The sequence below is a fragment of the Mizuhopecten yessoensis genome, unplaced genomic scaffold (genome assembly GCF_002113885.1).
Source record: "Mizuhopecten yessoensis strain PY_sf001 unplaced genomic scaffold, ASM211388v2 scaffold4625, whole genome shotgun sequence".
NCBI classification, from domain to species: Eukaryota; Metazoa; Mollusca; class Bivalvia; order Pectinida; family Pectinidae; genus Mizuhopecten; species Mizuhopecten yessoensis.
In genome coordinates this window covers 159,657-186,922 of record NW_018405640.1, presented here as the reverse complement: position 1 = coordinate 186,922, position 27,266 = coordinate 159,657, and the positions used below count along the sequence as shown (strand labels likewise).

Here is a 27,266-nt window from a genome sequence, read left to right as displayed (position 1 = left end):
CCCTTTGCCCAATGATGCTCCAGGCCAAATTTGACAGAAGTCCCTCAAATGGTACAGAGGAAGACTTAAACCTCAAATTCCCATTTCTGGCCCTGTCCATCTGCACCCAAAGGGGCCTATTTCTCCTACTCGGACCACCCCTCTGCCTCCAGGGTGGTTGGGGTGGGGGTCCCTGGGGGTCCCTCCCACCGTTTATGCAAAATTGAGTAGCCTTGGCCGGAGGATGCTCCAGACTAAATTAGTATAAAATCCGTTTATTAAGTCCTTAAAGTCATGTGTCAGTAAAGTCAGGTTTTACTGTATATTATAGGGTGTCCTGAAAGTCAGGTGTCAATTAAGTCAGGTTTTACTGTATATTATAGGGTGTCCTGAAATCCATGTGTCAATTAAGTCAGGTTTTACTGTATATTATAGGATGTCAACAACAGGGAAGTAATATTTTCTAAATAGATAAACACCTACACAGGTAGATTATAAATGCTGGCTGGGTAGTTTGGACTTCGTATTGCTTGATAGGTGTATTCTGTGTGGACTTTGTGATGCTGGATAGGTGTATTCAGTGTGGACTTTGTATTAACAATGAGAAACATATAATCAACAGACATGAAACAGAAATGTTTCCTTAACGTAATTCTGAGACAGAAAACAAGTTATTTATTACACAATATGATATAAGATATATACCTGGACAATGAATCAAATATAGACAATGATAATATGTACCTGTGTTTACTTGATGTTGACATTCTGAGGCTTGGAATGGAAAACCTGGATTCCTCATCCTAGTTACCCACATCAGTGATCATCAGGTAGCTATGCTTTAGTGTCTTTACAATTATGTTTTATGAACACATGTGCCTGGATCGGAGTCCTGTGTAAAGTCAAGGATTAGAGACATAAAATGAAGCATATTTTGTGACTATTATTCAATATAAGTTACAATAGACAAGTTGTTTGGGTCTATTTAGAAACTTCCTGGTCTCTTCCACAACTTTTTCATCAACATGGCAACACCCATAGGCCAAATCCCTCTCCGTACCTGTACTGAACACAAGGGGAGACCACTGGAACTATACTGTGAAACATGTGATACACTTGTTTGTCTAAAATGTCTTTTATCTACTCACAAAGATCATGATGTTTGTGAACTCAGCGATATTACTCCTACAAAGAAACAAGACATTCAAAACTTTATTGACAGAACTGAACAAAATGACCTGGTTCAACTTAGGAAATACATCAAATCTACTGATACACTTCTTAGAGACAATACGACCAATTTTGAGAATCTTTCATACAAGTTGAAAAAACAAACAGACAAATTAAAACAAGACCTCGACTTGCTGACAGCACAGACACTATCTCTTTACCACAAAATGGAGGAGGATAATACCAAGCTTATACAGAAATACAAACAGGACCTTGAAATGTATAACAAGCAACTGGGACAACAAATTCAGGAATGCAAAGCAGCACTCCAGCAGGGTTCTCACATAGAAATCTACGACATAGGATGTGAAATTCATTCCCAAATAAGCCTCCCTGAAAAACCTGTCCTGGGTACTGCCAGTTTCACTCCAAACAAAACCCCTCAATATCACCTAGAACTGGCCTTAGGGAAGATGGACACCTTAGATCAAGGTCAATGTTCAACTGACCAGGATGGGTCAGTTAGGATATCTGGTGGTCAGAAACCATCCTCAACATCACAACAGTCAGAACCAAAAGGAAAGAAGGCCGTTACTATGCTCAAACTACTGTCACAGACCAAAGTGTTGGAGGAGTGGATGTCTCCTGTTGTTATTGGTTCTATATGCCCCACCACTGATGATCAGGTGCGGACCTGTCACAAGTACAGTAACACATTTACTCTCCGTGACAGAAAGGGGAAAGTGATGCAGGCGGTTAAACACAAAACTATCATCAATGACATCAGTCTGTCACCAACGACACACACACTGTGGGTCTGTGATACAGAAAACAACATCATGGAGCTGGTATCAGGACAGCTAACACACAGATTCAGCACCAAGGAGAGACCCATGTGTATCTGTGTTACATGTTCAACCAGTAACCATGTCATTGTGGGGATGACAAACAACATCTCCAAATTTACCACACAAGGTCAAATGGTGCTCACTACAAGTTCATTAGTGTGTTCACCATATAGGATCTCAGAGTGCCGTGTCACTCACAATGTCGCAGTGGTTGATTGGAATAATAAGAGTGATGATGGTGATGGGATACCACATGTAATTGTTATGGACACTGATTTCAAGGAACTGTTTGTATATAGAGGTGACATCCCCAGTACATATAAACAGTCTTTACATAAAGGAGCTGAACCATTTACCCCCTTGGGTGTGGTGTATGACAGTGTGGGGAACATTATCATAGGGGACTGTATCAACAACAGAGTCCTACTCATCAGTGGACGTGGTGAGTTCCTCAGGGTCATACACACAGACACAAACTATACATGTGCTGTAGGTGTAGACAGGGAGGATGTCCTGTGGGCAGTGTTTGGTGGGTGTATCGTTAAACTACTACAGTACAGCAGTGTGTAACTCCTGTGATATAACTAGTAGGTATAGTTACCATAGGCAACACAGAGTCAGATCAACAAAACTGACCACAATAAACAACCAGTCAACATTCTACCCTGAATCATACTCACTATTTGACCTATTTGGAGGATATTTAATTGTTTCCCGCTGAATACCATACATTTTTTTAGTATGGCACGATACCGATGTTCTACTGACGTAACGCTTGACAACAAATAACAGAAGGTGGGCCAACTATATAAGTGGTGACTGGATAGTAGGACAACTGTATAAGTGGTGACTTGATATAGCTAGACAACTGTATAAGTGGTAACTGGATAGTGGGACAACTGTATAGGTGGTGACTGGATAGTGTGACAACTGTATAAGTGGTGACTTGATATAGCCAGACAACTGTAAAAGTGGTGACTGGAAAATAGGACAACTATATAAGTGGTGAATGGATCTAGTCAGACAACTTATACAGTTACTGGATATAGTCAGACAACCAGATTAGCAGTGCCTGGATAATTAGACAACTGTATAAGTGGTAACTGGATAGTGGGACAACTGTATAAGTGGTGAGTGGATAGTATGACAACTGTATAAGTGGTGACTTGATATAGCCAGACAACTGTATAAGTAGTGACTGGATAGTGGGACAACTGTATAAGTGGTGACTGGATAGTGTGACAACTGTATATGTGGTGACTTGATATAGCCAGACAACTGTATAAGTGGTGACTGGATAGTGTGACAACTGTATAAGTGGTGACTTGATATAGCCAGACAACTGTAAAAGTGGTGACTGGAAAATAGGACAACTATATAAGTGGTGAATGGATCTAGTCAGACAACTTATACAGTTACTGGATATAGTCAGACAACCAGATTAGCAGTGCCTGGATAATTAGACAACTGTATAAGTGGTAACTGGATAGTGGGACAACTGTATAAGTGGTGACTGGAAAATAGGACAACGGTATAAGTGGTGAATGGATCTAGTCAGACAACTAGACTAGCGGTGAATGGGTCAAGTCAGACAACTAGATTACTGGTGACTGGATCATAGGACAATTACATGTCGAAGTGGTGACTGGATGGACAATTTGATGTACAAGATGTCACTGAACAAGTCTCCACTTGTTTGACCTTTGACCTAGAGTTGAGGGTCATTGTGATCAAATTATAATGGCCTGAACACCTTCTTTAGCTGATGCAGTTAGACTTGAATTGTCACCATGTAGATATTTTGTTGTAATTATTTTTACTCAATATCAGGACATATGTTTAAAAGTCGACACTTGAGGAGAAATTATTACAAAACAATATTAGATACTCTCATTATCTCTAGTGAGATAAAATTTTATCCTTGCAAATTTTATGTAAAATTGAAAACCATGGAAAATAACTGAATATATATGGTATGTGAACATATTTTGGTTTTCAATGAAATAATGTCATGGCAATATTTGTTATTAGTGTAAACAACTTAAGGTATTCATGCCTGTTACAATGTAATACAATGTAGTAATATTTTGTATTAATGTATAATATTATTTTTGTGTAATATTATTGTGGTTTTTTTTCTGTGTCTCGATAAAGGAGCGGATTGCTACGAAAATTTGACATCCTATTGTCTGCACTGTAAGAATTACTTTCTTGCCCCATATACAATTCTAAGTAATTCGTATCCTACAAACATACGTTTGTAAGGATCCAGTGTTATTCGAGGAGCTACCGTTAATAGTACTTCTTTGACCAATGTATAATATCTAAGGTATACATGTATGCTTCATTATAGTGCCAATAAGTTGTACTAAAGTGTTGCAGTGCATTTTTTGAAAACGCAAATTTTTATCTTCACTTTTCACTGATTTTTTCCCCAAGGTTTTTGGTAAATATGCTGATTACTAAATGTATTACACTGTCACAGTAAATATGCTACATTTGTAAGTGTATTACACTGTCATAGTAAATATACTACATTTATAAGTGTATTACACTGACACAGTAAATCTACTACATTTATAAGTGTATTACACTGTCACTGTAAATATACTACATTTATAAGTGTATGACACTGTCACAGTAAATGTATTGACAGAATTGTATTTAAACAGACTGACGGTCCATTTACCTGTATTGTCAGTGATTAATAGTTGATTGTATTGCCTTGTGTACAGCCCTATAATAAAATTTGATTTGTGTGTAATAAACAGTCATTTATATCTTAACTATCCTCTTTGTTATTTGTTATATTTATATATGTTAGATTACACAACATATTCCTACATCCTCTTTGTTATTTGTTATTGTTATATATGTTAGATTACACAACATATTCCTACATCCTCATTGGTCGGATCCTAATCACGTAGAGGTCGATGATTTGTGATATTAACTCGGAGGTATGATTATTTACAAACGGCAGGTCAATATTCTCTTTATGATATCACGTCGATTTAATGTTAAACATATTCACACAAACAAAAGTCGATGATTGATAAATACAAGAGGCACATAGGGCCTGTATGTATCACTCACCTGGATATTTACGCAATCATGACAAACTATTCATTTACATGACTCTGTCAACATTTAAGATCTAAGTTAACAAAAACAAGGCTGGACCCCAGGGCATAGCCTATTTGCAAATTATAGGTTGGGGATAATATCGGTGTGCATGTTATGGTCAAGGTTCTAACTCCTTTGGGAGTGCCGGACAGATGAACAGAAGGGCCAGTCCTGGTACCATTCTTTAATAGCAAGAGATCATCCCTCAAACGGTTCTTAAGATATTGTTGTTTGAAGTTTATAACATATTTGACCCATGTGACATTGAAAGTAGGTCAAGGTAATTGTAATGAGTGAACTTTATATCATTCTATCTCAAGTACATGTGCCTACTGGCCAAATATCGTGACCCTGGGCCTTCTGGAACTTGAAATAAGATTGTTAAAGCTTTTAACCCATGTAGACCTTTGACCCCCGACTAGCATTGAAAAAGATATTGCACACGGACATACCATTTCTGCTTATCCTTTGTACAGAAGGCAGTGTTTGTCACAATGACATGTATTTTCGCCTGTAATATGAATTATACAAATATAGCAATTCACATCGTCAACGCGGAAAACATCGATTTCAAACTGATGTCGATACAAACAACTTAGTTAGTGTAAGCACAACACAAGAGTCTGGTTGAACGAGACAAGATGTTAGTTCGAATGCCAGTTTTGTTTACATTTCCCAATTTTCTTCTTTGTGAAGATAGTTCCTAATTCACGAAAGTCACCATGGTAAGAAAAGTACCAAAACAACACGTTAATGATATCTACGGTTTTAAGGTAGACATGGATTGGATTTGGATAGAAAAAGGAAGCTACACATATATATTTACTTGTGATCTGAAGCGTCAACAGCTTGAACGCTGTAACTATTATAATACGATCCGATGATTAACGCTGAAAGTTATTTTTACTGTTATGATTTCCTTCGGTGCATGGAGTAACCTTAACATATCGGCTGTGAATCTGCTTTTGATTTTGTGTGTCGAGTTGTTATATATATATATATATAAACTAAATATGGCAAGGAGCATCCTTGGACAAAGAGGACTATATTTTCTATAAAAGGAAGGTGTTGCCCCTCTGGGGATAGCACAGGACCATACAGCTGTTTCGTAGTTCTAATGTTACTAGATATACCGTCAGAAAGCACGGTGTGTTATATGTTTATAATGATATATATATATTCACATTTAAAGAAATAATATCAATAAAAATTGCCAAGGGTTGGTTATGCAATGATAAGGATGTCCTAAACAGATCTCGATTTATCGAGTAATCCGGCAGAGTAAGGTTATCTCTAGATTACCAAGTGTGAATGGAACATTTGTCTGACTTGTATCACAGGTCGTATCTGTTCTGATAACGGGCACCGACGTCATAGTTTAAAATGTACACGTGTTTATTTTCTGGTCCTGATAACATGACATTCGACGTACTGCACAGACAAAATATTTCAATAAATTTCGTCTTTAATCAACTTTAAACATGTCTTTTTAGACACGTTTCATGTAAATACAAGAGGCCAAGAGGGCATGTATCGCTCCACTGGATAATAAAGCAACCATGGGAAATTACGCTTATTACATAAAAAAAACCCTCCAATGATACAGAAGAAGGATTTTAAAGATTTTAACCTCAAATCCCCCTATTGCCCCATCCCCCCTGCACCCAGAAAGGTAACACCCTCCGTTTATACAAAATTTAGTCCCGTTTGCCCAAGGATGCTCCTTGCCAAATTTGACAAAGATCCCTCCAATGGTACAGAGGAAGACTTAAACCTCAAATTCCCATTTCTGGCCCGATGATTTAAGTCGATGATTGATACAAGAGGCACATAGGGCCAGTATCACTCACCTGGATATTTGCGCAATCATGACAAACTATTCATTTGCATGACTCTGTCAACATTTAAAAGGGGTGGATTGCCAATCTGGCAGCATGAACGTGTACTTCTTTAGATAGAAATGTAGCATAAAGATCTGAACCGTTTCCATGTTATGATCCAGGATCTCAGTTACCAGAGGCAAGGCTGGACCCCAGGGCAAATCCTATTGGCATCAAAGTATCATTCTCTTCATAATGAACAAATATATACAATGTATCTGTTTATTATAGGGTGGGGATAATATCGGTTTGCATGCTATGGTCAAGGTTCTAACTCCTTTGGGACAGATGAACAGAAGGGCCAGTCCTGGTAGCATGCTTTAAAAGCAAGAGACCCAGAGGGCCTGTATCGCTCACCTGTTTCTTTTGTTACATGAAACTGACATAAGGTAACTTCAGACCAAATTGGTGACTAGAACACAAGACATTTTGACATCTCTTAAACGGTTCTGAAGATATTGTTGTTAAAAGTTTTTAATATATTTGACTAATGTGACCTTGAAAGTAGGTCAAGGTCATTTTAATGAGGGAACTTTATAGCATTCTATCCTAGGTGCATGTACCTACTGGCCAAATATCATGACCCTGGGCCTTCTGGAACTTAAAAGAAAATTGTTAAAGCTTTTAACCTATGTTGACCTTTGAACCTCGACTAGCACTTAAAGTTGACCTTTGATCTCATTACTGTTATTAAGAAAAATATTTAAACTGCTGGTCTACATAACATACCCAAGTATCATGACTCTAGTTCAGATAAAGTTGACGGACGGACGCCACAGTACGGCATAAGCTCACATGGCCCTTCGTGTATTTTTAATGTTTTAATGCGAAAGACGACGGCATTATTTCATATTTTCATATTTCTGTCAGTTATCTTTTAGATTAACTAGTGGAAATGATATAACATGTAAAATGTACTTGAAATGAAGCGTTTTGTACAATAGAAGTATAAAAACAGAGGAGTGGATAATCATTTCAATATATGACGACACTTCGATTTACAGTGAGAATGGAAAATCTTTGCAGTACCTCATTTCAATATCGATCTTGTCATAATGGTAGATAAAGGATAATATCGAGTCTCAGTATTATAAAACGCCATTTTTGCTTTATATTTTATTCTTGAATGTCTAGTCGAATATTGTATTGCTCGTTGAATTTCAAGATCGTGAGCGTTCTTTTCGTTGGTAGTTACATACAAGTCAATCCTGCTTATGAAGTTTATATGTCACATTTTGTTAACCACTTAAGGGCTAGTTTTAAATATCCGGGCCAGTATCCCTGAAACCGTTCTCGTGCTCAATCTCAGAATCTGTGCTCAAGCCCAATTTGATTTGGAGAAACTTCAAGCAGAAAGCTGTTTAAAATGTTTGCAATTGACATGTTTACCGTGTGACATGATTTAAGCGACTTACAAGCAAGCTGGTTTGAGAACAGAATCCATGCATGAGAATGAGAACGGCTTCATGAATACGGGCCAAGGGCTATCTCGATATATATTTCGTGTTTTAATAATTTTATTTTCGTTAGAAATTACTTTTTGAGTCGATTCGCAGACACTAATTAGCAAACTGAACGTGTAGCAAAATCTTCGCAAATAAAACCAAAAGGCGAGGTGAAATGCACGTGGAAATAATATAATTGACAGTAATAAGATACGTAGCCAGGATTTTCTATCAGAGGTCTCCATCATAAACTGACTTCCATGTATTTCTTTGATCATACAAAAAATTAAGTTAAACGTTTTTTGAGGTACAGAACATTTTTCCTGTGGGTGTCAACTGCAACGCGAGAAACGTTTGTTCTACAGAACCTGATTTTGCTTCTATTTTCTTGTGAGGATTTATTAGCTTGAACGATATGATGTTACAAAACATGATTGGACTGAATATCATGCAATTATCACGTATGTTCATACAAGAATATTCGGATGCTTTGATGATTTGTTACTTTGTTGCACGTTTGGTTTGGTTTGCTGAAAGAAAAACGAGAAAGCCGTTTCCCCCTTCTTAAATAGGATTTTTTTTCATTGAAATATCGCCTCAATTTTTTTTCCGTGTCCAGTTTTGAATTGTAACCTCGGCCAACCCATCAACAGATAAAAAAAACTAGTTTGAGAGGGAGGTTGACGTTTGAACAAGTTCAAGTTTATTTATGTGTTGTTTTTGTTTTCTCGGTTGTATTTTGTTGGCTTTTGCCATATTTTGGAAATAGTGTTAAGGCTATTTTCAAGTTTGCTTTTGGGTACATTGTACCATACATATTACAATATTAATTTGATTATTGATGTTTGATTTTTATGTCGCTTATTTTACCAAGAATTTATTTGTTTACTGAAATCATATTCGTCTAAATCATCGTTGTCTCGACTACCCTTGTTCCTGTTTTCCATGACGGAAATTATTTTGCTTGTTTGTAGATGTTACCAACAAAATTTCATGTAATACACATTTTTCGTATTGAAAGCTTTGCAATTGCGTCCGGCCAATACACATGTACGTCATTATGATTTACCACTTATGATTACAATCTAACATAGGAAAAGGAGACGAGATCATCCATGACTTATCTGGTAGACGTGTCTAGTTTACCCTAGGGTTAAGCAGTTGTTGGGTTTTGCGGTTTGCTGCACAGCTTCATTGCAAACGATGGCAGCGTAGTACTTGCTTATATATCCTTGATATGTGTTCTATTTACAGATAATTACATGTTATTTTATAAATCGCAGGTCCAAAGACCCTATGACGTCAGCTTCATGACATTACCTCATTCATCCCTGAAGACACATTTGAACTCTTCCAATTCAAAGATTGGAATAGTTCATAATGAAATTTCAAGTTGCATTGAAATTTTATTAATATAAAATCCAAAGTGAAAATAAAACATAATTATGTATATATTTCATATTAATTTTCATAAAAAATTATACTCAAAACAACTTTTCATAATACGTTTTTCCTTTGAATCGGAAAATATAATACTTGTTACATTCGCACAGATGTTGCAATTTTAACCACTCTGTTGTATAGGTAAGGCCGTATATGACAAGCCAGGCTGTACAAATTCTATTTCAGTTCAATTTACGATTTAAGCGCTTAAAGATAAACAGATGGAAATATAAATAAGTTGATATCATTTTGGGGATCGCGCTGATTTTTTATTGATTCTGATTTGAAAATGATATGCTGTGTTGCACAGTTCCATTTGCTCAGCAGTTCTACCGATTAAAAAAGCATTACATTCCCATTTCATTTTATTCCATTTTCAAATCAAATCAATTTAGATACATTTAAACAGTCAGCAACTCCATGTTATCACAGGAAACATGCATCTGTTATAAATCATATCGAGGAGAGCCACAGCTAACTGCTATAACAAGGGGCGTTCTAATTGCTGGAATCGGAACCATCTGTAAGATCAAATTCCGGATCAAGGCCTATTATATTTTATACCACGATGTGCTAGATTCTTGTATCAGCAGGTAGCACAGTGGTCAGGCGCATAGATATGATACAGGAGTTTAAAAGCACATTTATAACTGTCAAGAACGATGTGATTGGAAATAAGTGTGTTAAAATGGAGCTTCAGATCACTGCGATAAGTGGTTCGCTTTATTGCTAACGTACACCTGTGTTTCATTTTCATTCTTTTGCTATAGTATACTTTCCCCTATTCATAAAGGACCCAGTGTTATACTGAGACTGTTTCTCTCCATAGAGCAATATAATAATAACATGCTGGTTTTGTATGAACAAATATCAACTTCTACTACCACAGAAGCAGTATGACGATCTTTGTTCAGGTCTACATAACAGCATATCAACACAATGGAAAGTCCTTCATCATTTCAATGTTAACACAAAAATGTCCATCACTGCGTCATATGGATCGCCAAAACTTAAGTAAAGGATAGTTTTACCAAGTGATAAACCCTTCTAGAAACGTAGTTTTACTTCAAGATTTTGTGTGATGGTTCAGGATCATTTGTTTCCCCGATATTTCTGTTTTCAATATTGCTATTTCCGTTCTGATTTTTATTTTTGTTGATCCTGATGTTCTTCAGAATCTTATATGCAGTCTTCCCTCAAACTGGAACACATGTTTTGTCTTTCTTTAACGGAAGACTGTGAAATTGTTTTTGCAATTAATACATTTTGTACCCACGAAAGGGCAAAGAAGTAAACCTTACCTTACAAGCCTTACTATTACAAATTACATAGCAATATCTTTCTGAAGAAATGGTGTAAGGAAACTAGATATATTTCATGTGAATGTATTGAGACTACGCCAGTTTATGAACTCTAGGGGAGGCATTTAAAAATGACACTTTTATAAAGCAAGCCTTAAAATTTCCAATATAGATATGGTTATGAAGATCTCTATTGCAGACAAATACAAAACGTTTGAAAGACTGGCTTAGATTTAAGGATTTTAGCTTAAACAAACAGTGACAACATCTTCCAAAAAGACAACAATTTTTCAATCAGAAATAACCATAGCAGAAGGAAAGACATCGTGAAACCACCTCACAGATTATCAACAGCGAAAGTATGGACATTTTTTGAAACCCACATTTTGCATTTCTCAAATACCAATATATATGCCACTCATTGCCTCAAGCCTGTCAAATATGATTGAGTGTCAACAAGAATGAAAGAAGAAAGAAGCAGTAAGAAAGCAAGAATTAAAACGAATCCCTGTCAAAACAAGAACCTGTATTCGCCATACCCATTAATCACAGGTGAAACTAATAGCCATTTCTCTAGTAAATCATCACCATACGTGATTTTGAGTTACGCTTGGCGTTGCTTGGCTCTCCAATATCGTAATTCATTCCACAGCGGTAATAACTACCACAAATTGCATCCTCTCAAAAGCTTCGTCAACTTGAAAGATCTATGAACAGAATATGTGAAAATGACATGATCGTATAATTTTTAAATACATTAACTTCTATCTTCAACTGAATATGATCTAAAATATATAATATAGGGCATTTTCTTGTCAATATCGACATTTCTGGGCTTATGACAGTGAAAAAAGAATGTATTATTTGAAGTTAAGCTAACTATACTGTCACTACTATGGAAAGATACGCCTTCTCTAACAATGTTGATATGCCAGCCAAAAGTTCAACAAAGAAATATCTATTTCTCACGACATGTAATAGAGAGATGTATATATAGACACAACCAGTGATGATTGAGTAAGAAAAATCCTCTTTCATTACAAGTTTTTTTATTGACAACTATATGCATGTACCAGGCGTTACGTAATAGCGGGTTCTACTCGTCAGGGTGTACTGTAGATTACATGCATTTTCGCGTGTTCGTTATTCTTATCGTAAATTGCACTAACATCGATCGCAAATTCAGTAATCTTATAATATTTTTAATATAATCATTATTTATGTATTGTAAGTAAAACTCCGTGGCAATTGGGAACTAGGCACTTTTAGTAAACGAGTTAATTGCTGACGGTTTTTAATTAATTATCGTCGCACACATGTATTAACAATTATTTCGCGATATAACGTGTAAGCGGAATATAAATAGTCTATAGTAGTCATCTGGAAAACGGGAAAGGGAAAATGATATATTTTTTTAAAATATCAAGGTTCAAAAGGAATCGATATCTGCACGTAATGAATTGGTAAATGAAATAAATAATGACACTAAAGACAATTATACGAGAAAAGCAACGAAATGTTCAATTCCGTCTTTGCGTATTGCAGAGGTATCTTCTCTTGTGATCAGGTATTGATTGTTACGTCATTGGTTTGTGTGAGAAAATTACGTCGTTTTTCTCAAAAATTGATGACGTTACTCTCACAAACAAATGACGTAATAATCAATACCTGCTAACAAGAGCAGATAACTCTGCAATACGAAAAGACGGAATTACAGGGACCTTGTGTTCAACTCAATGGCGTTTATTGCGAGATTAGCGCTTACAAATAATAGCTTTTGAAAAGTTCACTCATGTACGAGTTATAATAGTATAAACGCAAACAACAAATAGGCAGAACGGCACGTGCGTTAGTTAGGTCATACGAAGGCCGAGCTGATGTGTTAAATACATTAGCAAATGCGATATCTTAAAGAACATGTAGCTCCAGAAAACCGATATTTGTGTAACCACTAGTTAACAAGATAGTAGAGACCTGTTAACTCTCTCGTACAATTATACTTAATCAAGTGCTAATATTGTACTTCGACATATGCTGATTCTTTAAAAAATTAAATATCCATTCAATTTTCTTCCATATAAATTCCCTGTTAAAACGATGAAGGTAAATGTTATTATAACTACCAATTATTAAAATTGCTGATATATTTAACATATAAACTAGTTCAATTTTAAACTAAAGATTACTTTTGACATGGAGTCACGCCTAAAACAACATCCTTAGAAAAGCACAATATTTTAAAATCACTAATGAAAACTGTGATACAGATCTATATGACAATAATATGTATACGTTTATTCACATTGTAAAACCTTTATTTTGTGAGATGCATATTTCTGCGATATAGATCAATTAAATGCACATTCAAAACAACGCTTGAATATTCAGTTACCCTCGTTTAAATTAACAGGGGACCAATGGTGTTTTTTTTCATTCACATAGAGATTCCCAATCCTCACTTTAAGGAAAATTAAACATAATTGTGAAAATAGGAATTTTGAAAAAATTAAGGTATTCGCAGTACCTTTGATTCTTTTTATATTCTCTTTTGAAATTCATCCGACGAATGTTTTGAGCGTGAGAGCTGCGTCAAGGCCGTACACTAGTGCCATTGTTGTTACAAGTGGTATGGCGGATGATTTAACCAGTCTTCAAGCATCGTTCTAACACCTTTTTACCGTGGAGATAAGAATGATAGGACTAATAGCCCGTGAGGTTGTGGTTTTGGTAGATAGTTAATCGGAACAACACCCCACGTTTGAGATAACCCAGATCCACGTACCACATTTTTGCTCCGCCAGCAGGCCTCGTAGACACTTATATCATTTATACATTTGAACTTATTGTTTTAATTTTTTAATCCACTTGAATCAAGATAACAACTTTATTGACTTTCCAACGAGAGTCTCTCATTAGAGGTTCGACTGTAATAATACTGTACACGATTGTTTCTTGAGGTCAATATAAGGTTTTATCAACATTAAAGGGAATTATAACCTGGAAGCAGGAAACTACAATGATTTATTAATAACTTCAATAAGATTCATAAGTTTTGGAAATATGTAATATCATAGTTTTATTCTATTTACAAACAATGTAAGTATCATTACCCTCATTCATAGCTTGACAAATGGACCTGTCAATCTTGAAACTTTGCGACACATTGTTTGTGTAGAGAGTAAAACTGTATTGTGTGATTTATCAATATATTAATTTCCCTTTTTTTTGCTGACACATGATGGTCTATAAATAGAGAAACTGACTTTAAGCGTCCAAAATTTCTCGAAAGAGAAGTTTTACAATACTAAGCCCGTATATCTATTTGATAATAATGTCACACTATCAAGTCGTTATATCATTAGCTGGGCGATTACATTATTACAAATTGTCTCATGATGCCCGGCTAGACTAATCACTAATCATGGATATATGAAAAAGTACGTTTCACTGCTTAGTTAAAATTGTTATATTGTTGAATGAGTCGTTCATTTAATCACATTTATTTGCTTGACCAACCAAAATGCTCATATTCCGTCTTTGCGTATTGCAAAGCTATCTTCTCTTGTAAGCAGGTATTGATTGTTACGTAATTGGTTTGTGAGAGTAACGTCATCAATTTTTGAGAAAACGACGTAATTTTCTCACACAAACCAATGACGTAACAATCAATACTTGCTCACAAGGGAAGATAACTCTGCAATACGCAAAGACGGAATTAGTTACTAAAAACACTTAGTGAAGAGTTCTCGCCGATTTTGGCGGTTTATCATTCATAACAAAACAAACAATATATGCTTATTATTTTAAAGAGATGCAACTTTCCATACGTACCACTAGATTCAATAGATAAAACCACAAAGGCTGAGCACGTGATAAGTTTCTATCGTAAAGCTAACATGTTGTTGAACTGATATTAGCCATCCCATTGGTTATGTGGTACATTCCATTAATTGTTAGGTAACTTATGATTGCGTTCGTACGAAATAAATGCATACAATGAGACATTAGCAAACCCTGCAACCACTTTATTCAAAAGTGGACTCGTCCTCCTTAACACGAAGTAATCGAATAGCCTGGGTTAGCGTTCCTAGTGATTATTAAACGTCGCAATGTGATTGACTCTGCAAATGGACTATCATTCTTCGGGGGTTGCCGTAATTCTTTGGCTGAAATTTATTCTGGAAAGGTTTTCATGAAATACTAGTTTAACCTAGCTTAAAAATCATTATATGTATTTTTCCTGTAACTCTTACCGTAAAGTTTCCCTTTAATTGTATTTTTACATACGTTTTGGAACATTATAGACGCATATTGTCATTTTTACCGTTTATGAGTTCGAAATGCCCGAAATGAACATATGAGCTGTATACTGTTTACTTTGTTAAGTCTTCTGTTTTGACAAACTCAATTTTTTAATTATTTTTATCTTCAAATATAATTCGGTCATTTTAATGCATAAAGATATGAAAAAGACAAATATGCTTACAAATACAACAAATCATCGTGTTCCCATCCTTAATACCAGTATATACTTAGCATGAACCAAATTCAATGATGACTCATCATGTTTACAGCTTCATAAGCATTTATTATTTTTAGAACATCATGCCTATGTGTAAATATATATACACTATCTGAAGTATTCGTTCCGCATCTTTTCAATTTCGCTATCTTTCGTATTTTATTGATTGCACGTGATCGCTGAACCCCGAATCACGTGTGTGGTAAACTCTAGTCCAAGCCTATACTTGTTTTCATTATCTTTAGTTTATATTTCTTAAACCAAGTCTTGACGTCATGACATAACACTGGAATAAATAGCCGTTGCCAAATCTGATATCGTAGGCGTCATCAAACAATATAAGAAAAAAAGCATGTATGATGATCTACGTTTAGTTTACTGTGGTAGATAAAACATAATTGTGCACAAATCACGCTCTACGCATCTTCTTTTTAAAAAAGTACACGTATTGTCGTCTTCTACAAAAGAATGACGGATTAAAAATTTGAATATCTTGTTAGAGGTAAATGCTCAATAAAAGTGTATATAAAGTAATCAAATGACTGATTTAACATTATCAATATCTTTATTTCGTATGGGTTAGTCTTTTATAAAATTATTGTTTGCCCCGTTTACAGTAACCTGACAATTACCTGACATGTCCGCTACTAAAACCTCCGATATAATTTCCAATTAAAAAAACCCGAAAACTTTTTTCCTAAATCGACACGTTCGCCTTTCAAGCACAATTAAGGTAATCTTTACTCACAATAATTGAGGATTTGTGAATCCCTAATAACAGGACATACCGATCAAATGACCGACTTTATGAGAATATTTCATGGAAAGGAATTCTGAACCTTGTTTTCACGTCGATATTTTTATGTAGGGGCTCTTGATGTATCTTATTTTGTTTTGACGTCTCCTCGCTTCCAGCTGGTGTCATATAGCATCGATTGCCGGTCTGACTTTGTCATTGTGCGCTTATTCAGTTGTAAAGACGCCATTAGGAAAGTTTGTTCTGTGGTACAAAAAGGAGTAACAGTGTTTTGGTGTCTCCTCAATCCGATTCCTGCCCTTGTCTTTTCGCATTAACTTGCCTTTTTGTGTTGATTCAATGGTAAACACATTTTAGGAAAGCTGCTTCTGTTGTCAAAAGAGTACAACAATCCGCAGGGTGAAAGAAAGTGTATAAATAAATATAACATTTCAAGTTTAGATATGAACTGACAAATAATTAATCTGTTTAGTAATATTTAGCAAGTTAACGTTAAAAATATCGAATCATAATGGAATTTACAAAGAAAACGCAAAAAATGGCTTATGAAACCTTACGCACGTCTACACGTGTCATCATACGCATTAAGATTACATCATTTAAATCCAAACATTAAAATAAAACAGAAACAAAAAAAAATCTCGATGATGAAAGATCCCAATGGCGTCGTTAGGATTTTGTGTATCGCACGCTCTCCTGAATTATATGTAGCATGAGATTGCTTCGTAGCTCCTGTGTTAAAGCGTACACAGCCTATCTTTTACGTACACCTTTTTTCCTATAAGTGCACCGATGTTTTGAGATAGTTCCAGATGTTAGGCTCGGGCTATTTATAGATGCTATTTTCGATAACATAAAATCTGCACAGCCTGTTCTATTTTTGTATCACACATTACTGGTTCCTATTTGATATGAATTGTAAGCTCGTAAACAAGTTTCCCTCGTCATCAAAATCTGTAAATCAAATTTGAAAAGATGGTAATGAAGCGAATTGATAACCGCAGAGGCTTGCACGAACATCCAGATAGCATGTTGTAAGTGTCTTTATCTGATTAAGCTTAATAGCAAGCTGTTACATCATGTTATTTTATAACAATAATTAATGTATATAAAACATGCCATAAATATAGTCCTCCCAAATTATCTTGAATTCATAATGTCGAATTAATGACATAAGCGTATGCTAACAACAAAATTCAATTTGTTTTGGTCAAAAAATATTTATCAAACATATCTAACTTGTTGTCTAAATCTCACAAATAGCTATCAAAACAACATTAAAAATACATTATATCGTATATAGGCTTACTTATCTTAGTTTCGATTTGAGTTTGATGTATACTTTTTCCCTATCTAAAATGTCTTATGTATTCTCGCCATACTACCAGGGCTGATGTGTTACCTGTTCATCCAAAAGATGGTTCAGTGCAAACACTGTTCTGATCTGCCAGGTATTGCTATAGCTAGTACTCCGCATGAACAGATTCTGGGTCTGATTTCAGGACCCACTTGTTCGAAGCGCCGAATGTTCAAACTTGAATATTTTCATAATTATTGCATTTTCCTCTAAAACTACACCATCTTCAACAAAATTAATGAAAAAACATTTGTACTATTTCAAAATTGTTTCAGATAAAAATGCATCTTAGAAATGTTAGTACGCAGTTTGTTGAGCGAAATGTGCTTCTGTCTATCTTCTTGTGTTCTGGACAAACACATCCAGCCTTCATCAGATATGTTTGCTTGCTTCGTTGCAAACCATTGTTATGCTGGGCAGTCAAATGAATCTGTAAAAGCATTCTTAGTTTCCAACGTTTCTTTCTATCTCCTTTGCAATGTTGAGTGATCCTTGTGTTGCTTTTTAGCAATGACGTAAACGTATTATTCTTTTGGGGTTTTTTTCCGTTAAGAAAAGCATAGTCGATTTCAGAAACACCCACGAATCAGTTAGCTAACGATATCTGCTTAATAAAGAAATAGACAACAAACCGTGCAAATAGGTGGCTTAGACTAATCAGTGTGCATTATATTGCCCCTGTTTCATCGATTTTGAGCTCATATTTTGTTTTGTTTACACTTTGGTATTCTCTTGTTTTCTGACATAAAATATAACTTTCCTGCAGTAAAATATATAATCTTAAATATGTCTTACGTATCAACAAATCTCATAACTTTACTCTCCCCCTACAATGTTTTACACTTAGATCGGGCGACGTGATGGTTGCTGCCTTTTTATTTTTAGATACGTATTATATTTATTTTTTTAAAAGACACATTTCTTGTAGTTTGAAATAATGTATACAGCACAATTCCAGTTAGAAGATGAGAACAATTTGTTAAGACGTATACTGTTTCCACATTCATCAACGCTTCTTACAAACACTGATAAATACCTTATTGTGAAGCAGACAAGACTTTATAATGGCCGTTTTATTTCTAAGATACATGATATGAAAACATGGTTGGAATTATCGGTTAGTATTTCCTGTCTGTCAATATAGTCGATAAACTTTTCACCCCTACTGCCCGAGTGTAGTGGCGAACGTTTAATTGGCAATATATCACTTATTCTCTACGTAGGAGGTTAAAGTACGATATATACACAAGGTTATAGTATACCGGTTGGTGTAAATAAACAAATAACGATGTTTCGAAACAAACGTAACGTGTGTCACGCAAGTTCAAAACACCAACTACGCAATTCACCTGACCTTTGCCCTATTGAAAGATAGTATTTTTGATGAAGATATATCATGTTACGAGTGCATAAATGTACTATAGAAACACGTAACGTTTAATCGCGAATCAAATACGTACTGTACGAAATCCAGCAAAACAAGAGGATAAATAACTTACGTTAAACTTTGAATTACAATAACACAATTTAAAGAACACAAACTGTTTCTCATGAAGAACATTCATTTGAAAGCGTTTTAACTTAATCGATTGAAATCACGGTTAATCCACCAATAATTTACAAATCAGAAATTAAATAAAATGAAAATGTGCTATAAATGATATACATGTATCAATGAATACCTGAACACTCGCGCAAGGTTTTATCAGCTTATTGTGTTAAATGCTTCCATATTGATTGTTTTTGGAGCAGAGGTATTTCACAGTTTTGCAGTCATCTGATGTTTTTTTTCATTCTTTTATTTTTATTTTTACAATTTACAAATAAAATATACTAAAAGATTCGATGATTATATCTTAAGATTATGCATGGGTTCATACATAAATGACGTAAAACGCATTTTTCACAATGAAGCCTTAGTTTGTTTGCGGCACAGTAACACTTCATCCCCACGGTTACACGTAATGATCATAGTTATACACTATATTACCATAGTTACACAATATCACCATATATATATATATATAAATAGAATATAAAGAAAACTTCTTAACAACGAGTCTTTAGTACTTTCATCTCTTCTAGGATATTCTTCAGACTCTATAAATATACCTATGTTACAATCTCTCATCTGGTTACGCTATAGAACCATTGACACATTTTATCAGCATGGTTACACTATATATATCTGTTGTAACGCTATATTACAACAGTTACAGTTACATTGTATCATCAAAAATTGCACTGTATCGCCACAGTAATAAGATATCACCAAAGTTACACTTTATCACCAAAGTTACCTGTTATCACCATAGTTACATTATATAACCATAATTAAACTATATCACTGGAGTTACAATCTGTCCCCATGGTTGCACTTTATAACCATAATAAAAAAAAAATCTACAGTTACACTACATCGCCATAGTTACACAATATCACCACACTTACACTATATCAACACAGTTACACTATATACCCATAAATAGTTTATCACCGCAGTTACACTACAACAGCACAGTTACATATGTTATTACTATAGTTACACTTTATAACCATAGTTATAATATATCACCTTGGTCACACTTTATAACGTATTACATTATATTATTTGAATTAAACATTCCTCTTCAAGACATACTATAGATCTTATATATCAAATCTCAAATTTAGAAATTGCCTTCAAACGAACGTACCGCGAAATCAAGGCCAAAAAATGTATAATACAATGTTCTTGGTTTTAACTTTGCAGTTATCGAAGGACAAAGGGAGGAAGAATTGACCTCAGTCCACAAGATGAAGTTCGAGTTTGGTGGATTGAAAAACACGGATGAGACCAACGGAGCTGAAGGCAAGGACAGATTGAACGAGAGGTATAATGACTTCATTGGAAATATTGGTGGGAATTTAAAAAATGATTCCCTGGTCGACGAAGACTTTGAAAGTGTAAAGAAGAGAATGCTGGAGAAGCTGGAGGCTGGTATTGGTGGTGATGATGACAGTGGTTTAGACGGAAGTGTCTCAACAGTAGGCACAGACATCGGACAAGTTTCAGACTTGTGGACAAGAAAGGGAAAGAATCTTGAAAACATTTCTGAGGGAATTCATTCTGACTCCAGTATTGGATCCGAGACAGGTCATGATGATTCAGCATTTGGGGCATTTGACTCGAATGACAGCTCTTCGAATGTCAGTGTCGACCCTTTGAAGCAACGTTCGTCGAATCGTGCAGGTGTGAAAGCAAATGATATCGAAAAGGATTCTGATTGTAAAGGGAAAGGACAAACAGATGACTTCGCAAGTAAGAAAAGTGACATGATATCGAGCGGAAAGAACATAACATTTAAAGTTGATAGAGTCGACGAGGAGGAATCAGGAAAGAAGCCGAAAAAAGACAAGGAATTTCATGATGGCACTGCATCAGCTGACGAGGAAGAAGATGACGTCTTGGACCAGCTTGTTGAATTTATAGGGGCTGGAAAGCGTTTATCGAGAAGACCTACAGATGACAGCGGTTTTGGGGACGACGATAATTGGATGGATAGCTCAAGTGACAGTGAACACGGGGCATCCGATCACGTGGAGGGTTCTGCTTCGTCTCGTTCAGACAGGAATCGGAAAACATCCGGTGACAGACGACATAGACATCCCAAAGCAGACAAAGGTAGAGGAACTGAAGCGAAATCAAGCAAACACAAAGAAGGTAAAAATAAGGGCAGCGATGACTTAAACGTAGGACTCAAAAATAAGACAATGGGGAAAGAAACTGTGGATGATGACAAGAAAATCGTTGAGGAAAGTCTTCTTCAACAGAAAAAGAATAACGTGAATTTTGCATCGGCGGAGGAAGAAGAACCATTACGTCAAATTGATGTTTTGCCGACCGAGTCAGGCCTCGACACAAATGGAAATATTTCCGATCATCGGCATAAAAAGAAAGGGTTGGGACATGGCGCATCTGGTGATGCTGACATCAACAACGGTAATAACGACAAAAGAAATGGTCTCCTGTCGTCAGTTTCAGACATTGACAATAATAACGAGCCCGATCTGATATCCGCAACGGCTGTAAGTGTAGAGCAGAGCACGTATAAAGTCAGCGGGGATTCTGGCTTAAGGGAAGACAACTTAGATACGATGTCCGGAAAAAAGAAATCAAAATCACAAATCAAAGTTGATGACGACGAAGCAGGATACAAAGATGGCGGCAACACGTGCAAAGATAAAGCAAGTATTGGAGAGAATGAACAAACACCTGGAAAGGGAGGATGGGATACGAATTTAGGGCGAGGAAAAAACAATGAAACAGAAAAATGGGGATCGGGCAGGATTCCTTTTGAGGAGGATGGGAAAGGAAGTAGAGAAATGGGAATATCTGATGCTTCAGATGATGATTTTTCTTCATTTCGAGGAAAAGGAGTAAAAGATAATATGTATTATCCAAGCCGGCAATCCGGAAAACACGAAAAGGAGAAATGGAACGACAGTGAGGACGATGAGGAGAGATATTCCCGGTACCACAGACGTTCCCATACACACGAGAGTGGATATGATGGCGACCTAGAAAGCTGTAGATCATCTGTGCTATACAGTGACGACGGCGAAAAGAACGACGGGACAGATTTCAGGAGGAACAGACCAGAGGATTACATTGATGCCTTCAAAAGAGGGCGGAGATATAAAAACACTGACTTAGAAGATGACGACGACGACGACAAAATTATGTTAATGAGAGGACGCAGAAATGAAGAAGATAATTCCGAGTCAGACAGAAAAGGATTACTATCTTCGAACTCTGGTGACATGTTTTCCTGGAAAACACAACTATCCCGGGAAGGTGATTCAGGGTCTGAAATCTTTACAACCGATTTAACAACCGACAACGACGAAGACACCTTTGGCTACTTACGTCTGTCAAAGAATGATAAATCTGACAACAGCGACACAGGAATTGGAAACAAAAACAGGGAATACAAAGAGGGATATAATAATCTTGACGACATGAACGAAAATGGTTATCTTGGAAAATCCCTTGACAACGGAAACAACAAACGGGAGAAGGATTTCAGAGACAAAAGCAATAATGAAAGGATAAAATACGGCGATCTGGATGACGAAAAAAAATCTGAATATCCATGCAAGTCACATGACAGGAGAGAAAACATCGGAGATACAGATATCGATGACAAATACAAGAAAGACAGGAAGAAATACGGCGATCTGGATGACGACAAAGATTATGGATATCCACGCAAATCACGTGACAGCGGAAAAGACATCGGAGATACAGATATCGATGACAAATACAAGAAAGACAGGAAGAAATACGGCGATCTGGATGGCGACAAAGATTATGTATATCCATGCAGGTCACGCGACAGCGGAAAAGATATCGGAGATACAGATATCGATGACAAATACAAGAAAGACAGGAAGAAATACGGCGATCTGGATGACGACAATGAGTCTGGATATCCACGCCAATCACGTGACAGCGAAAAAGACATCGGAGATACAGATAACGATCACAAATACAAGAAAGACAAGAAGAGATACGGCGATCTGGATGACGAAAAAGATAATGGATATCCACGCAAGACACGTGACAACGGAAAAGACATCGGAGATACAGATATCGATGACAAATACAAGAAAGACAGGAAGAAATACGGCGATCTGGATGACAACAATGATTTTGGATGTCCACGCAAGTCACGTGACAGCGGAAAAGACATCGCAGATACAGATATCGATGACAAATACAAGAAAGACAGGAAGAAATACGGCGATCTGGATGACAACAACGATTTTGGATATCCACGCAAGACACGTGACAACGGAAAAGACATCGGAGATACAGATATCGATGACAAATACAAGAAAGACAGGAAGAAATACGGCGATCTGGATGACGACAATGAGTCTGGATATCCTCGCAAGACACGTGACAGCGGAAAAGACATCGGAGATACAAATGTCGATGACAAATACAAGAAAGACAGGAAGAAATACGGCGATTTGGATGACGACAAAGATTATGGATATCCACGCAAATCACGTGACAGCGGAAAAGACATCGGAGATACAAATGTCGATGACAAATACAAGACAGACAGGAAGAAATACGGCGATCTGGATGACAACAACGATTTTGGATATCCACGCAAGACACGTGACAACGGAAAAGACATCGGAGATACAGATATCGATGACAAATACAAGAAAGACAGGAAGCAATACGGAGATCTGGATGACAATAATGATTCTGGATATCCACGCAATAGACCTGACAACGAAAAAGACATCGGAGATACAGATGTCGATGACAAATACAAGAAAGACAGGAAGAAATACGGTGATCTGGATGACAATAATGATTCTGGATATCCACGTAAGTCACGTGACAGCGAAAAAGACATCGGAGATACAGATGTCGATGACAAATACAAGAAAGCCAGGAAGAAATACGGCGATCTGGATGACAATAATGATTCTGGATATCCACGCAATAGACCTGACAACGAAAAAGACATCGGAGATACAGATGTCGATGACAAATACAAGAAAGCCAGGAAGAAATACGGCGATCTGGATGACGACTATGAGTCTGGATATCCTCGCAAGACGCGCGACAGCGGAAAAGATATCGGAAAGGCAGATATCGATGACAAATACAAGAAAGACAGGAAGAAATACGGCGATCTGGATGACAACAAAGATATTGGATATCCACGTAAGTCACGTGACAGCGCAAAAGACATCGCAGATACAGATATCGATGACAAATACAAGAAAGACAGGAAGAAATACGGCGATCTGGATGACAACAATGATTTTAGATATCCACGCCAATCACCTGACACCGGAAAAGACATCGGAGATACAGATATCGATGACGAATACAAGAAAGACAGGAAGAAATACGGCGATCTGGAAGACGACAAAGATTATGGATATCCACGCAAATCACGTGACAGCGGAAAAAACATCGGAGAAACAGATATCGATGACAAATACAAGAAAGACAGGAAGAAATACGGCGATCTGGATGACAACAAAGACTCGGTATATCCACGCAAGACACGTGACAACGGTCAAGACATCGGAGAGGCAGATATCGATGAGAAATACAAGAAAGACAGGAAGAAATACGGCGATCTAGATGACGACTATGAGTCTGGATATCCTCGCAAGACACGTGACAGCGGAAAAGACATCGGAGATACAGACGTCGATGACAAATACAAGAAAGACAGGAAGAAATACGGCGATCTGGAAGACGACAAAGATTATGGATATCCACGCAAGTCACGTGCCAGCGGAAAAGACATCGGAGAAGGTCACGCGACAGCGGAAAAGATATCGGAGATAACAATGAGTCTGGATATCCACGCAAGTCACGTTACAGCGAAAAAGACATCGGAGATACAGACATCGATGACAAATACAAGAAAGACAGGAAGAAATACGGCGATTTGGATGACGACAAAGATTATCTGGATGACAATAATGATTCTGGATATCCACGCAAGTCACGTGACAGCGAAAAAGACATCGGAGATACAGATATCGATGACAAATACAGGAAAGACAGGAAGAAATACGGCGATCTGGATGACAATAATGATTCTGGAGATCCACGCAATAGACGTGACAACGAAAAAGACATCGGAGATACAGATATCGATGACAAAAACAAGAAACCCAGGAAGAAATACGGCGATCTGGATGACAACAAAGATATTGGATATCCACGTAAGTCACGTGACAGCGCAAAAGACATCGCAGATACAGATATCGATGACAAATACAAGAAAGACAGGAAGAAATACGGCGATCTAGATGACAACAACGATTTTGGATATCCACGCAAGACACGTGACAACGGAAAAGATATCGGAGATACAGATATCGATGACAAATACAAGAAAGACAGGAAGAAATACGGCGATCTGGATGACGACAAAGATTATGGATATCCACGCAAGTCACGTGACAGCGGAAAAGACATCGGAGATACAGATATCGATGACAAAAACAAGAAACCCAGGAAGAAATACGGCGATCTGGATGACAACAAAGACTCGGTATATCCACGCAAGACACGTGACAACGGTCAAGACATCGGAGAGGCAGATATCGATGACAAATACAAGAAAGACAGGAAGAAATACGGCGGTCTAGATGACGACTTTGAGTCTAGATATCCTCGTAAGACACGTGACAGCGAAAAAGACATCGGAGATACGGATGTCGATGACAAATACAAGAAAGACAGGAAGAAATACGGCGATCTGGCTGACAATAATGATTCTGGATATCCACGCAAGTCACGTGAAAGCGAAAAAGACATCGGAGATACAGATATCGATGACAACAACAAGAAAGACAGGAAGAAATACGGCGATCTGGATGACGACAAAGATTATGGATATCCACGCAAGTCACGTGACAGCGGAAAAGACATCGGAGAGGCAGATATCGATGACAAATACAAGAAAGACAGGAAGAAATACGGCGATCTGGATGACGACTATGAGTTTAGATATCCTCGCAAGACACGCGACAGCGGAAAAGATATCGGAGATACAGATATCGATGACAAATACAAGAAAGACAGGAAGAAATACGGCGATCTGGCTGACAATAATGATTCTGGATATCCACGCAAGTCACGTGACAGCGAAAAAGACATCGGCGATACAGATATCGATGACAAATACAAGAAAGACAGGAAGAAATACGGCGATCTAGATGACGACTTTGAGTCTAGATATCCTCGTAAGACACGTGACAGCGGAAAAGACATCGGAGATACGGATGTCGATGACAAATACAAGAAAGACAGTAAGAAATACGGCGATCTGGATGACAATAATGATTCTGGATATCCACGCAATAGACCTGACAACGAAAAAGACATCGGAGATACAGATGTCGATGACAAATACAAGAAAGACAGGCAGAAATACGGCGATCTGGATGACAATAATGATTCTGTATATACACGCAAGTCACGTGACAGCGAAAAAGACATCGGCGATACAGATATCGATGACAAATACAAGAAAGACAGGAAGAAATACGGCGATCTGGATGACAATAATGATTCTGAATATCCACGCAAGTCACGTGACAACGGTCAAGACATCGGAGATACAGATATCGATGACAAATACAAGAAAGACACGCAGAAATACGGCGATCTGGATGACAATAATGATTAGAAATACGGCGATCTGGCTGACAATAATGATTCTGGATATCCACGCAATAGACGTGACAACGAAAACGACATCGGAGATACAGATGTCGATGACAAATACAAGAAAGACAGGCAGAAATACGGCGATCTGGATGACAATAATGATTAGAAATACGGCGATCTGGCTGACAATAATGATTCTGGATATCCACGCAATAGACGTGAACGACTAT

The 27,266-nt window shown here is 36.9% G+C and overlaps 1 protein-coding gene across 1 annotated transcript in view; it reads left to right on the top strand.

The window, feature by feature from the left end:
- LOC110449473 (fibrinogen-binding protein-like) overlaps positions 1–27,055 on the top strand; it is a 44,083-nt gene extending 17,028 nt beyond the window's left edge. Inside the window, exons 3-4 of the mRNA XM_021496350.1 lie at positions 20,581–25,100; positions 26,237–27,055. Of these exons, the coding sequence (XP_021352025.1) occupies positions 20,581–25,100; positions 26,237–27,055 (5,339 nt within the window). The remainder of the gene's footprint in view (positions 1–20,580; positions 25,101–26,236) is intronic.
- Positions 27,056–27,266: the final 211 nt, after the last annotated feature.